General features: G+C 35.5%; 1 protein-coding gene across 18 annotated transcripts in view; it reads left to right on the forward strand.

Moving 5' to 3' along the window:
* Positions 1–14,292, forward strand: part of NFIB (nuclear factor I B) — a 465,570-nt gene that overhangs the window by 394,526 nt on the left and 56,752 nt on the right. For all 18 annotated transcript variants that reach the window (XR_014076781.1, XM_081570139.1, XM_081570150.1 and 15 more), the window contains exons 4-6: positions 5,003–5,071; positions 10,831–10,951; positions 13,298–13,416. Coding sequence is in view for 17 of the 18 variants with exons in the window: in XM_081570139.1 (XP_081426265.1) it covers positions 5,003–5,071; positions 10,831–10,951; positions 13,298–13,416 (309 nt within the window). In the remaining variant the exon portion in view is untranslated. The remainder of the gene's footprint in view (positions 1–5,002; positions 5,072–10,830; positions 10,952–13,297; positions 13,417–14,292) is intronic.

Here is a 14,292-nt window from a genome sequence, read left to right on the forward strand (position 1 = left end):
CCTATGTTTGTAGATACAAGTTTCCTCATCTTTAAAATGGTAACAACTTGAGGATAACTGCAAACTTGGCATGAACTCACGCTTTCTAAGATCTCCGTAGCTTGGAGTGTCTTGGTTATTATTACCTTTGCAAGGTTTCACATTCCTTTCTAGGACTTTTCTTATTGGGTGATGAATCTGTCTACTGAGCCAAAAAAACAGTTTCTGGACTATGCAGAATAAGTCTAATCCACCATCTACATTAACAGTCCTTTAAATACTCGAAGACAGCTTTCATGAATTTAATAACTGCTTTCTGTGTTTTTTTTTTTTTTAATTTCAAGAATAGAACACAGTAGACCATAAAAATGAGCCATTATCAGTCTTCCTTTGGATTTTCTGTGTAAATGTTGTTTAACATTTAAATGGTGCTGATTATAATTTGAGATATTAGCAGTTAGATATGCCATTGTGTCACTCTGTTATTGTTTGTAAAGGAGGTTAAACACTATATTAACTTCTGAGTAGTGATTTATTGTTGCTTTTGTTTGAGAAAAATAAAAAGTGTAAAATAATATAATTTGATATTGCCTTTGAGAATTTTCAGTTTGCAAAGGTCTTTATTTCCTACTCAATTTTATTTTTTAAAAAGCATACATGTAGTGTAAATACAGCATCACATAAATGCTAAGTTGTACTTTGCTTCCTGGCATAAGCTGTTGTGTAATATTGCTCTGTAACCATTAAGCAGCTGCTCTGTCTCAGAGATGCTCATATTTCCTTTGGTAGATAAAGGGAGTTTGCTAAATGAATGTCTCCAAATTGCTTTAAGATCTTTGGCCTTTGTGTCAGCTATTCTAGATTCACAGTGGTCTATATAACACATGCAAACCATGCTTTTAGAAGGCCCCGACAGCCTGGAGGTTACAGATGGGGTTGTGTTAACAGCAAGAACCTGCATTTTTGCTGAGTCTTACCTTCTATACTGTATAGCAGGGCTCATGACCCCCTCCGTGATCCTCTCCAGTTATTTTGCCAGAGTCCTTAAGTACTATCTCTTGTATGCTTGTGAGCAAGCACAATTAGCTGTCCAAGTACTGTGTCATCCACCATTGCTTTTCTTTAGGCTGCCTCATTGGGTAATGCCTGTCCACTGCAAATGCTGTGCTGCATGCAGAGATGCATGAAGGGGGCAGCTGTCTGCTTCAGGTGTCTCTCCCAGGCTTCCAGTTGGCTGATTCCCACCAACCCCGCTCCCTGCCCTGCATAAGGTCATTGTGTCATTGTTATCTTGCTATGCCTCATGCAGGAGTGGAGCCCAGTGGGACCTATGATGTTGCATTTTTGCTTGTGGGTGTCAAAGCTGTGTGGACATACTTTTAATGCCTTTCACAGTTTTAGTAAAGTAACTCTTTTTTAGTTTTCCTTGTAGATCCAAATTCCTTAGAACTTGGGGAATTGGGGATAGGGAGTGGAGAAGCATCCTGCAACATTCTGAATTGCCTTCCCTTTTCCATGTGATAGTCATTGTGTTTGTCTGTGTGTGACCGTCTTACTGTCTTCCTCCTGGTAGGATTACCTTAAGGTGGCTATTTGCTACCTTAGGATTTGGTTCCTAATGGACCACACATCACTCCATCTTAATGAATATGACTAGAGCATGACTAAGAAGCAAATAGAGTCCTGACTACTCTGGAGTAATAAGTAAATGAACTTCGATAATATCTATATACTGGAATGTTAGCCTGCATTGTTCAGTCACTAAGTCGTATCTGCCTCTTTGTGACACCATAGATTGCAGCACCCCGGGCTTCCTTGTCCTTCTCTATCTCCTGGAGTTTGCTCAAATTCATGTCTATTGAGTCAGTGATGCCATCCAACCATCTCATAATCTGTCACTCCTTTCTTCTCCTGCCCTCAATCTTTCCCAACATCAGGGTACACATGGTATAATTTATATAAATGAACTGAAATATTTACTATTTATTCACTCATTTGTCAATTTATAAATATTTGTGAACTGTTTGAACACTCCTAGTGCCTTGGTAGTTATTTTATACTAAATGCCTAAAGTTATACATTAGTTGGGAGAAGGCAATGGCACCCCACTCCAGTACTCTTGCCTGGAAAATCCCATGGACGGAGGAGCCTGGTAGGCTACAGTCCATGGGGTCGCTAAGAGTTGGACATGACTGAGCAACTTCACTTTCACTTTTCTCTTTCATGCACTGGAGAAGGAAATGGCAACCCACTCCAGTATTCTTGCCTGGAGAATCCTAGGGACGGCGGAGCCTGGTGGGCTGCTGTCTATGGGGTCGCACAGAATCGGACACGACTGAAGCGACTTAGCAGCATACATTAGTTACACAACAAAGTTAGAGGTATAATCTGACTATAATCATTACACTTTCCCATTCTGCCCAATAACTTAAATAAACTCCTAGGCAAACAAATTCCAGGGAATAACAAGAATCAGTAAAATTATCCTTCAGTCTTAAGCTATCTTTATCTTCATTGTTATAAAATTATTAAGGTATGCATTTGTGACCATGTTTCAAAAAGTTGAATTTTACAGTTTTTTTCTGCAAGTGTTTACTGGTTAGTGTATATGTGGGCTCTGAGTTAGTTGTTAGGGGAGAAACAGAGATGAACAAAACTCAGTCACTCCCCCAAATAAGAAAAAACACAAGACTTGGAAACAGTTATCTTGGAAAACTTGAATATACAAAGTGATGTAAAGTAAGTGCAAACCAGGTGCTATGTGAATACAGAAAAAGAGATGATTTTTAGCTGGCACAGGAGTTGGGAGAGGAGGGTGGAGAAACAGATTATGGAGCCGGATGGTGGTTGAGCTGGACATGGAAGGCTGAGAGTTGAGTGTGGATAGAGGGCCTTCTGATCAGAGGCAGCTATGTGAGAATGACATGAGGGTGGGCCTTTACAGAGCGCAAATGGGTAAAGACAAATAACCTTGTCTGATTGGTGAAGCACACGAGCTGTCATCATGATAAGTAAAGTCTCTATATTTAATGTATTTGTCATATATAAAATGTTTACTATACATAAAGTACAGTGTAAGCTATTATACTTTAGAACAACAAAAACAATAATGATAACCTATCAGGAAATTAAAAGTGTGTTTGTCTCCAGCTACAGAGCAAGAGTTGATGTCCTTTTTTGTCTCAATGGCTTTTAGCACTTTGTACAATGGTATCTATCTGAAAGTTTCTCAATGATCACTGAAATGAATTCAACCTGACAGAAAATTAATTGCTCAAGAAGTAGGCATTTCTTAAAATGGAGCTGCATTAAGTGGGGACATTTAGTTCTTATCCTTTTAAAAATGTATATCTTTTTTGAAGTAATGATTTAATATGAGACCTGAGTTTTATCACCAGGTGAGAGCTCATAATTTCTTCTCATTCTTTTATTCTTTTTCTAAAGAAGGTGAATGGATGGATATAAAACAGTGTTCAGACAGCCTTCAGACATACACAGTTCCTCTGTTTATTCCCAACAGTGAAATATATGTACTAATTAAATGATTTTCTGTCTTTTCATGCTATATATGGTTAAAAAGTGGGGTGGTGACTCTCATTCTGGTAAAGTTTTGAAATGATTATTTATAGTTATCTTGAGACTAAAATTCAGTGTGCATATTTCAGTGTGTGCGTGATTATTGCCTCCATGAGCCAGTCCTAATTTATTGGTGATGTTTAATCTGTGCCTACTCTGTGTTTTATATTTTTATCTCACTTATTCATAACTCTATAAGGTAGCTAATTTTATTGATATTATCTTTAATATATAAATGAAAACTCTGAGGCACAAAGAGCCTAATGTTCCAGGACAATTATTATTATTAATTTCTATAAGTTTGTTATTAATTATTATGATTAATTATTCCAAGATGCCATGGTGGCAAAGTGTAGTCAGGAGTCAAACCCCAGGTCTTTGACATGAGTGTACCATGTTGCTAAACCACCCATGCCTGTCTTTCCTGCACTAAATCCAATCTCTCAGTCAGCCCTGAAGTGTTCTGCAGCATGGGATCAAATTGCCATTTCTTGGAATTTAGAGTTTTTTCCTGGAAGCATTTGAGTACTGAGGATTTTCACACGTATTCTCTCCCTGGGACAGCGAAGAGTAGCCATATTCCTTTTACTTGAGGTGTTCTTCCCCTCCTTACCACCATTAAACTTTCTTCTCATCAGTTAGAACCTGAGGACAGGGCAGTCTGTGAGAATCCCATCTCCAGTCCTGGGCAGAGCTAGGCCAGCCAGAAGGCCTGTTTGATTCACTCTGGCTCCTGACCCGTGGAGATCCCTGAAGGGTCAGGAGGCATTCCTGGAGGTCTGGCCTCACCACTGTTTGCCAGAAAAAGGATCCTGTTTTTGAAATGGAGTACCAGGGAGTGGCAGCAGGGTGAGAAAGCAGTGAAATTATGTGAGGTATATTAAAGGTGCGCGGAAATAGGTCCGTGTGAAGTATTTGCTCTGTGTACCGGTTCTGCTTTTGTGTGATTCAGGAAGGGAACAAAGGCGGGAGGGCTGGTAACAGCAACTCACTTTTCTTTACTCAGGGAAGGATTTGTTAAAGAACAGTGGTTTCCAGAGATCTTTGAAGTAATTCCAACAAGGTGCTAATTGTGGTTGTGGTTTTCCTTTTTCTTTCTTTTTTTTTAAATGGTTGGACTTTAGTCTACCAGGTGCTACTGGCCGAGGGCCCCTCAACCTTCATTCCCTATGCATGAGCCATGGCAAATAAAACCATACCAATTGCCTTGTACACTTGGAAAGTTAAAATTTTTTTCTGAGAGATTATTTAGCTTCTAAACTTTAAACTTTTGTTTTAAAAGACCCAGTTTGCATTTCACAAGCATTTTGTTTTTACGTGTCTTTGTTGTAAGCGTACTTGGTTTTTAGTCACTTTTGGTTTGAAACACTTGAGTGAATTCTAATGTTAAATCATTTATTTGCTTCCTGCTTATGTTGATCTCTTTCCTCTTGATGTTTATTTTCAGGATACCTTGAGGATAGTTTTGTAAAATCTGGAGTCTTCAATGTATCAGAACTTGTGAGGGTATCCAGAAGTAAGTAAACTCTTTTCTTATTATTTAATTATACAGTATGACTTAAAAATGTTTTATATTTTGAAAGTGAAATACAGTATGAAGAGAACTACGTATTAGGAGAATTTGAGTTTTAAAATCTCTAACTTTTTTATTTCACAAGTGAATTTAATTTGTCTGGCTTTCTGAAATATTTGCATTTAAATCAGTACTTTTTGTAGTACAAAAATAATTTGTGGTTTGTTCTGCTTGCTGTGTTGTTGGTATTCATTTAATTCACTGTTCACTCTGTGACCATAGATGGTCATTTATATCAAAGGAAGTGTGATTAATTAAATGTACTCAGTGTTGTTATGATAACCCACATAAGTTTCCTGTAGATAAGTGCTTTTTCATTTTGCTAACATTTTGGTGGGGGCTTGGAGATGTACAGGATATACACGCTAACAGGCAGAGTGTAGAGGGATGCAGAAATTAACTTTGCAGATTGTAGTTGGATATAGATAGAAAGCATTGTTATCCAAAACAATGTCAAATTGTTTTCACTGGCCACCTCACCTGAGACACCATTCTTGGCAGCCTGGATGAGAATTTTCTCGAGTAAGTTTACCTGGTCAGCTAACTAAGCAAGGAGGAAGTTTTCTTGATCACCTCTTTTAGTTATTATTATGGTGTCTACAGATATATGTAAGAGGAAGTTCTTATCTCATTGATTATGCTGAAGGGAGTGACTCGTTTCTACTTGCTCTCTTCTTTGATTTAGCTTATTTATGTACCTTTGATGGCTATATTTTCACCTGACATTTTGATGGGGAGTGTCACAGTTTGAAATGGTTTATTCAGATGATGTAGGGCCACTCTGGTCACTGTTTAAGCTGTGTTTTTCACTTGGGTCAAATTCAGAAGTCATGAACAAGAATTATGATGATCCAAAAAGAACAACAAAAAAATGAGTTACTGAAGCTAAGTATAGGTAGTACTTTAGCATGACATTCAGTGAAGTAGTCTCCAATGCCATAGGTGACTTTGTCTTTGGAATGTAGTTTCTCAAATACAGATTTCTGAAGTGACTAGTGCACCTTGCCTGTGTTTCAGAGAGTTCTGTAAATAAACATTTAAGACTTTAGTAGCATCCTTTCTGACATAATTCTGCAATGGATAAATATTATGCCCCAAATACTTCTGCCTTCATCTGTTGACTAAGGGGTAGCATAAGTGACCAAAACTTCATATTCTGTATCCCTGTATCGATTGGATTCATGTTTGCTAGGCAAGAGGATTTTGGTGGTCTACTTCATTGACCAAGGCCATGAGACTTCTGTGTTTTTCCTGATCAATATGTGTGTGCTAAGACTGCAATATTTGAACTTTTTATGTTTATTTTTAATTTGGAAAGGAACGTGCCTGAGTGACTTACTACCCCTTAATGGCATTGTGTAAGGAAGGGAGTATTTGAAGGTGGGTGGTTGTGTGTGTATGTGTGTGTGTTGCTCTTTAGTAGAGAGGCTATGCTGCTACAGTTATGAGACTTTATGAAATTATTTGTTTAAATTTGTAATTTTCTCAGTTTTATATTTCTATCCTTCTTATAAGGAGAGTAGCGTTATCTGTCAGAAAATATTATTAGTTCCTCATTAGAGGTGACATTATGTTAGATGCTATGGGAGAGCCATATGAGAACTTATAAAAACCCAGACTGATACTGTGAGAAATCTGAATTTGAAACTTAAAAAATATGTTTCTATAACAGTTCAGAAGTGAGGTAAATTTAACATACATCATTCATTCTTTCTTAAATCACACTCTCATGTCTTAGAGATTTTTAGTTATCTGTTATAACAGACATTACTGATTTGTAATTAGTATGTTAATTATCTATATTCATTCATTAGCTAATTAATTCAGCAAACATTTTCTATCCCATATGTAAATAGGTGTCTCTGAAATGCTTGAGAAGTTATTCTCCTAAGTGTTTAATATATCCACATTATAACCTTATTTACACAATTGAACTTCATTGTTTATGAAATAGAGTTTGCTAAGTAAACATCAACTTCAGCACAACCCTTTTGCTGTACATCACAAATTCTGACTGCTTGAGGGTTTACGATATGTTAATGGTTTCTGTCCTCTGGGGTTTTACTCTGGTATGACCCTCTAATGTGAGTGTTGACTTTAGCTAATGAAGCTGTTCAATTTTAGGATAGTGATCTTTCTGGTGAACGATATTATCTCCATCTTAAAAGTTGATTTAGGATCAGCTTTTGGAGTGAAGAGAACAATAAGAGAGATTAAGGGTTGGCCTCTAACCCTTAGAATCTGAGGTTCTTCTGAGCTTGGTTTCTAAGAGGGTATTGGCAGCCTCTTAAACATGATTTGCAGCCTTAAGGCCCCTTGCTGCTCTCTGGGAGAGGTGCTAACAATGATCTTTGCATCTGATATAAGTTTTTCCTGAGGCTTTTAAATAGGCATATCTGCCGGGACTTGCTGTTCTTATACACTTTGTCATTAGATAAATTTTGTGCGTGTACTGTTTTAGAATTTGGCCGTGTTCATTATTAATCTACTTTAATTTCTGTAATCTCCCATTTAGTGTCAAAATGTACACTAAATTTTACACTACTTGTGTGTAAATCTGTAGACGAAATGTTTTTGTTTTGTTTTTCTTAAGCCATGACTAAAGCTTTACTTTCCGTCTTGTCCACACACCCCTGCCCCCAGTTTTAATGAGACTTAGTTGACATGTAGCACTGTATAATTTTAAGGTATATAGCATAATGACTGACATACACTGTGAAATACCATAGTAAGTTTAGTTAATGTCTATCATATCATGCAGTCATGCAGCTGTCAAAAAAAGAGAGAGAAAATGTTATTTCCTTGTGATGAGAACTCTTAGGATCTATTCTCTTAACTGCTGTATATATATACACACTACATTAGCTATAGTCATTGTTTTGTATGTTACATCCCCAGTATCTATTTATTTTTAACTACAAGTTTGTACATTTTGCTAACTTCCTCCAATTCTCCCTCCCCACTAATACCCACCTCTAGTAACCTTTTCTATGAGCTTGTTCTTTGTTTGGATTCCATGTATAAGTGAGATCATACAATATTTGTAGATAAATTATTTGTATTGCTTCCCTGATATTTTGAAATAATCCTTCTGGTACAAAATTTAGAAAAAAAATAAAATTTCCAAAGATCTGTAATTGTCATTTTCCTATAAATTATACCTAGTATGCTTATGGTCAAGCAATCTGTGTTGACTATCATGCCATATGTTTATTAAATAGGAACTACAAATCTTTGTCTAAATATTGCATGAGCTTAATAAATTGCAGATATTGATATAAGATATAACATGTAAGTTTCCTGTTGGTAACTCGGTTCTTTGAATTGTATCCATTACTACCGTAGAAAGCCAAACAGATTGTTTTACTTTCACTGAGCCCCTCAAATGCCTCCTTCCAGCACTACTCTGCTTTCCAATGTCACTTAGAACATGGTTCTAATAATAAACTTTAAAGCATGTGGTTATTGTGGGATTTCTTACCTTGCATTTTTTAACCTCTGGTGTACCTCAAGCCACAACAAGCAACTACATTTTAACTGTCCAAAGAACTGGAGCCATTAGGCATAGTTATACATTGAAAACTAGTGTTTTCTATATAAAATGAGGCTAAATCATATTATCTAATATGAACAACCTAACAGCAGGCAGAAACTGCATATCTTTAGAGCTGAGACTAATCTTGTATGTATTAATTTATTTTGACTTAATTTTTAATAGAGCTATCCATTGTATATTCCTTGATTATTTCTCTGCAATAAAGCATGTACCTTCTAATCACATTTTCTTTAAAAATACTTTGTTAGTCTTGGCCTGCCTGATATTGAAATACAGTTCAACTGATAGTGAACACATTTCATATGTCTATTAAAAATTCTAGAAAAATTCCTTGAAAATCAACTCTCCCTGTGGAATTTTATACTCAACATGAGGTTAATTTGGAGAGAAGGGAAGATTAAATGGACTCTCCGTTGTAGTGTGAATCTCAGAGGCTCTAGAGTTTTGTTGCCATGGGCTAGGATAAACTTTCTCTCATTGATGATCTTGAAGGCCTGGTGAAAACAGGTGAAGAAATAGAATTTATTCTTAATCATTGTCCTTTGACACCAACCTGGCTGGTCTTCACCTTGCATGTCATCTCTGCCCATGACCTTGCTCTTGTAGCAGCTGCTATTAAGAGTAACTTCCCTTCAGTATCTGCCTCATTGTCTAGAGCCCTGAGCCAGCTGTGGCTTTCTGCAGATTTCTTGGACCATTTAAGCTTATATCGGATTCTTCTTCCCTTAAAAGTCTATAGCATTTGTTGATCATGTCATTCTTTTGGAAGTTTCACTGTAATATGCATTATGCTTGTATTTCTGTGTTTTTCATGAGTGTTTTGTTTACCCAACTTGTTGCCCAATATGTTTTATTAAGGACAGGAACTATCTTATATCTTAGACTGTTTTATGTCCCTTTTGGCACCTGTTAGTAATGGACACAATAACTTGTTGAGTGAACAGACCTTCAGCGGATAGATTCATTTGTATCTATTTACTGCTTTTCATAGGTTTTTGGACCGTTTCATCTTTGCTAACCACTGTAGGTTGCCAGGGAAGAGTTTTGGGGGAGAAAGCGAGAAAAGGAAACTCACATTTTTTGAATATCTATTATCCACTAGGCATCATGATAAACTTTTATTATTCCTTACCTCATTTCATCCTCAAAATAGTCATATGTGATAGCTTATTATAATTCTCATTTTGTAGTTCAGGAAACTGAGGCGTATAGCACATAAGTGGCAGAGAGAGTTAAAATGTAAAGTCTGTCTATTTCCCAATACTCTCCTCATTCTGACACAACATGCTGCTTGAAAGACTTGTTCAAGAAGTTTAGAAACCAATTTAAAAAATTTAGAAAGATGTAATCCATGGTATGACAACCAATACTTACATCAAAAATCTCAGTTCACAATATGTGAGCAAACTCAAAAGACTTCTTGATTTATACCTTAAAGTATAAAACTCCATGAGTATATTTTAAATGACTTATGAATTTGGGCATATAAACTTTTTAAAAAATAAGACATAGAGTAAAACTGTACTTCCCATTCATATATACAAGCGAATATGTACTTTGGAAAAAGAAATCTTGACATTTATTTCATATTTGTCGATTTTACTTACATACCTGCCCGAATACAATAATTATTTTTATATCAAATAATTATAAATATGATCTCTAATGTACTCTAATATTAATGTTACTATTATTATAAAATAATCTTTTTATGGAACTATTTTAATTTGATTTATTTAACAATAATTTGGTTTTTAAGAGCTGAGTTAGTACAAAAGGCCTTGCTTTGTCCTGAGCAATAATCAGCACGTGTTGTTCCCTGTGGCGCATCCATAGACTAGTGGGATGCCAGATGTAGTGATGGCTAACGGTACGGACTGAATGAAGAAGCATGGGCAGTGTGAGTAGAAGAAGGGGTAACCAGTGATGATCATGTTAGTGCCTTGAGTTTCCACACCTGAACATTGGCATAGTGAGGATGTTTGCAAGTCTTAACCAGTGGATGGTTGATACTAGAGTCTTAAGGTAAAGAGAACTCCTCTCATCCTTGCCCAGAGGCATGGAAAATATGAGATTATTATATCTGAATAGAGATGACAACAGTACATGCCATTCCCAATGCTCTCTTTGTTGTTTTATCCCTCAGCGCCCATAACCCAGGGAACTGGAGTCAACTTTCCAATTGGAGAAATCCCAAGCCAACCATACTATCATGACATGAACTCGGGGGTCAATCTTCAGAGGTCTTTGTCTTCTCCACCAAGCAGGTAACTGAAAGAGGAACTGCTTTTCTTCTCAGTCTGGTAGGCAAATAGGTAGGTAGGGAGACAAGCACATAGATAGGTTTGCAGGTAAAGAGCGGGGAAATAAAGAGTTCAAGATTTTTTGCTGATTTTACAGAGTTTTAGTTGTTCTTGGTTAAACTTATTTTGAAATTTGAAAGTTAAATGTAATTGTTGTTCAGAGCATTTTAAACAGTCATTTTGGGGGTGTGGGGACAAGGAAACTATGAAAATGTATTAATATGATTTTTATCTTCTATGAAGTATTGTAATTTCACAAGTCATGTAATTCTTTCGGTGACCTTAAAAATGATGTTGCCCTGGCTTAGGATTGATCCACTCAACTTTTATCCTAATACCATGTCCAAACTTGGGATAATGAAACATGAAAAATCAAATGTGTCACTTATTTAACTCTAAAAGGCCTTATTGTAGGCCACAGGTGTGCCAAGTTCTTCACTTAGTTGATGCTCTTTGAAAAATTTAGTTAACTTCTAGTTACCAGTGAAAGCATTACCTGCTCTGAGATTTGGCTGAACCAGTTGGGAAAGAGCTACAGTGAGGTGACTTTGTCTTGTAGTTCTCTGCTGACATTCTCATTTTTCTCTCTTGACCTTCTAATTGTAACCTTCAGGAGTTTAAAAGGAAATCTTCTATTTAAATGAGGGAAAATTAGCTTGGAAAGTTATTGTGCATTAGAATTTCATGATATGTCCCTTTATTGTAAAAGGATAGAAGTGGGCTGAGTGAATGAGAAGGCAAGATAAACAGATATTGTAGCTTTCCTCATGATCATTCAGTATTAAATACAGTACTATGTCATTTAGAATAAAAAAGGTTTAAAAAGCATTTCTCTTTTATTTCCTTATGAAAATCTTTTCTCCCTCATTTCAAGTTTTCCTGTATTTACTGTTGATTCACAGATGAAAGAATTAGATTGAAGGAGGGATTAAAAAATACATTCTAATTTTGGATACCCTACAGTGAAACTAAATATGTACTAGTTATTCTCACTGTGATTTAGCACTAATAGAAACTGCCATCTTCTACATAATGTTAATAGTTTGGGAATTGTGAGTCAAATCTTAATCACAAATGTATCTATGAGTATACCCAGACACACACATGTTTCCAGGATTTTGAAAGAGTACAGTCTAGAAAGTCAGGCCGCTACCATTAACATGCTCTGGATGATTGATTTTCTTCAAATTTGTCTCTCTACTTGTAATAAAATAGAGGATTGGATTATATGTGTGGCTTCTAAAGTCAGTTACGACTCTGAAATCCTATGACATTTGGTTTTTTATCACTACCTCAAGTTCATTCAGAAGATTTCCTTTTTTTAGTTTTTACCTGCATGGGTGTGAATAAGAATTTTTTTTTTAATTTAAGGAAACAATATCCATTTTCATATTCGTAACTAACTATTGGTGAAGATATATGAAGGCATATATGAAGCAATATGGCATGTGGCATAGAATAGCTTTTTAATCATGGCTCTAAATATTCATTTTTCTTAGTTATTGTGATAAAACCATGTTTTCTTTATTAAAATATATTATTTTGGAAGTGTACCATTGGGTTTGAATTTGGCAGTGATGATTTTCGTGGCTGACCTTAAGAGTAAAGAATCAACAACTGTATGTTTTTAGGAAAAGGTAAATAATATATGAAATAGTTTATAATCAGTGAAGTACTATAAATTTTTAATATTATTGATTATAGGGTTGCTACTAATAATTACTATTTAATAAGTGCCAGCCACTAAATGCATGAGCTTTATATTTAATAGCTCATTTAATTCTCCCTACAATTCCCCTTTGAACAGTATTTTATTGTTTCCATTTTACAGATAATTAAATTGAGTTTAGAAAGGTTATGGACTTACTTATCTGTGAATTCATATGAAAGGATTACAGTGTTAATGGCAAGTGCCATACAAATGAACATTATTAATATTGATAATAATTATGAGTTAGGTGCAATCTTAATAACAGTTTTTAAATTAGTACACATATCACATTAAGAATTCACTTTTTAACTACCAAAAATAGTATTTTACTACTGGAAATGTATTTCAAAAGGTAAATATAAGAAACATCCTATTTGTTAGACAAATACAGTTCTACTCTGTTATAATAAATGATAAATAAAACTGGAAAAGTTTGCTACTCCTGTTGACGTCTTGAATACTCACCGTTATTTCTGGGATAATATTACCTGTGCTTGTGGAAATTTCTCCAGTAAAAATATCCTCAGATTATAAACTTTCAGATGCTACACATCTTCCTAGAATTCCCATTAACATTAACTGTTGTCATGTTTTAACAGCAAAAGACCCAAAACTATATCCATAGATGAAAATATGGAACCAAGTCCTACAGGAGACTTTTATCCCTCTCCGAATTCACCAGCTGCTGGAAGTCGAACATGGCACGAAAGAGATCAAGGTAAGTAATAAGGAGTTGCCTCTAGGGACAGTGGAGGAAAATGTCACCTCCTTCCATAACTTTCATTTAGTCAAAATTTCATAATTGAATCAATATGGATTATATTTCTTCATGAAATGATTGCAGTACATTTATTTTTAAGGTCATGTAGTGATCAAACATTGTTGAAGTTACACAATTCCCATATATTTATGTGTTTATTGAAATTGAACCTTTTTTTTTAGACAGAATAATCTTTTAGAAACCTATATGTGTGTGACTGATGATGGTCTGGCCATATTAGTTGGTTGGATTATAGCAGGAGCATAAGTTCTAATTCAGTCAGATCAGTTTGTTCTCCTTAATGGGGTATTTTAAGGTGGAGCCAAACTTTAAGCGGTTCTCAGGTACCAGTTACTGAAATTTCTCGTTTAAAGGAAACCATGCTTCCTTTTGGAAGTAGGTACAACATGAACAATAAATAAAAGTGTGATGTTAGACACTTGGTGTCTGAGTCAATCTAGTTATTCCTTCTAGATAAAACTATAACCTAACTCTAGGGCAGCTCTAGGAAAAAATATAAATTTCAGAAATAGGTATTCTTTGACTCTCTGAATTCATACTTTGCTCTTTTTCTTTCTTAAAGTCTACTGGGTTAAATATATTTCATCAGATATGCCTTTTTGCCACGGTTACAGGGAGATTACTAAACATGGAAACAAAGATTAGCTAACAATCTTTGTTGGTATGTGTGCAAAAATGACTTATAGCAGCAGAACAAACTGTATTTGAAAATTGTCTTTAAAATTCTCCATTTAATTAAAAATGTTAAAAAAAAAAAAGCTCATTATCTGTGGTTTTCAGTCCATAACTTGGGTGAGTGTATCTGAGGGTTGA

The sequence above is a fragment of the Giraffa tippelskirchi genome, chromosome 1 (assembly GCF_054371585.1).
Source record: "Giraffa tippelskirchi isolate mGirTip1 chromosome 1, T2T-mGirTip1v1.2.pri, whole genome shotgun sequence".
Taxonomy (NCBI): domain Eukaryota; kingdom Metazoa; phylum Chordata; class Mammalia; order Artiodactyla; family Giraffidae; genus Giraffa; species Giraffa tippelskirchi.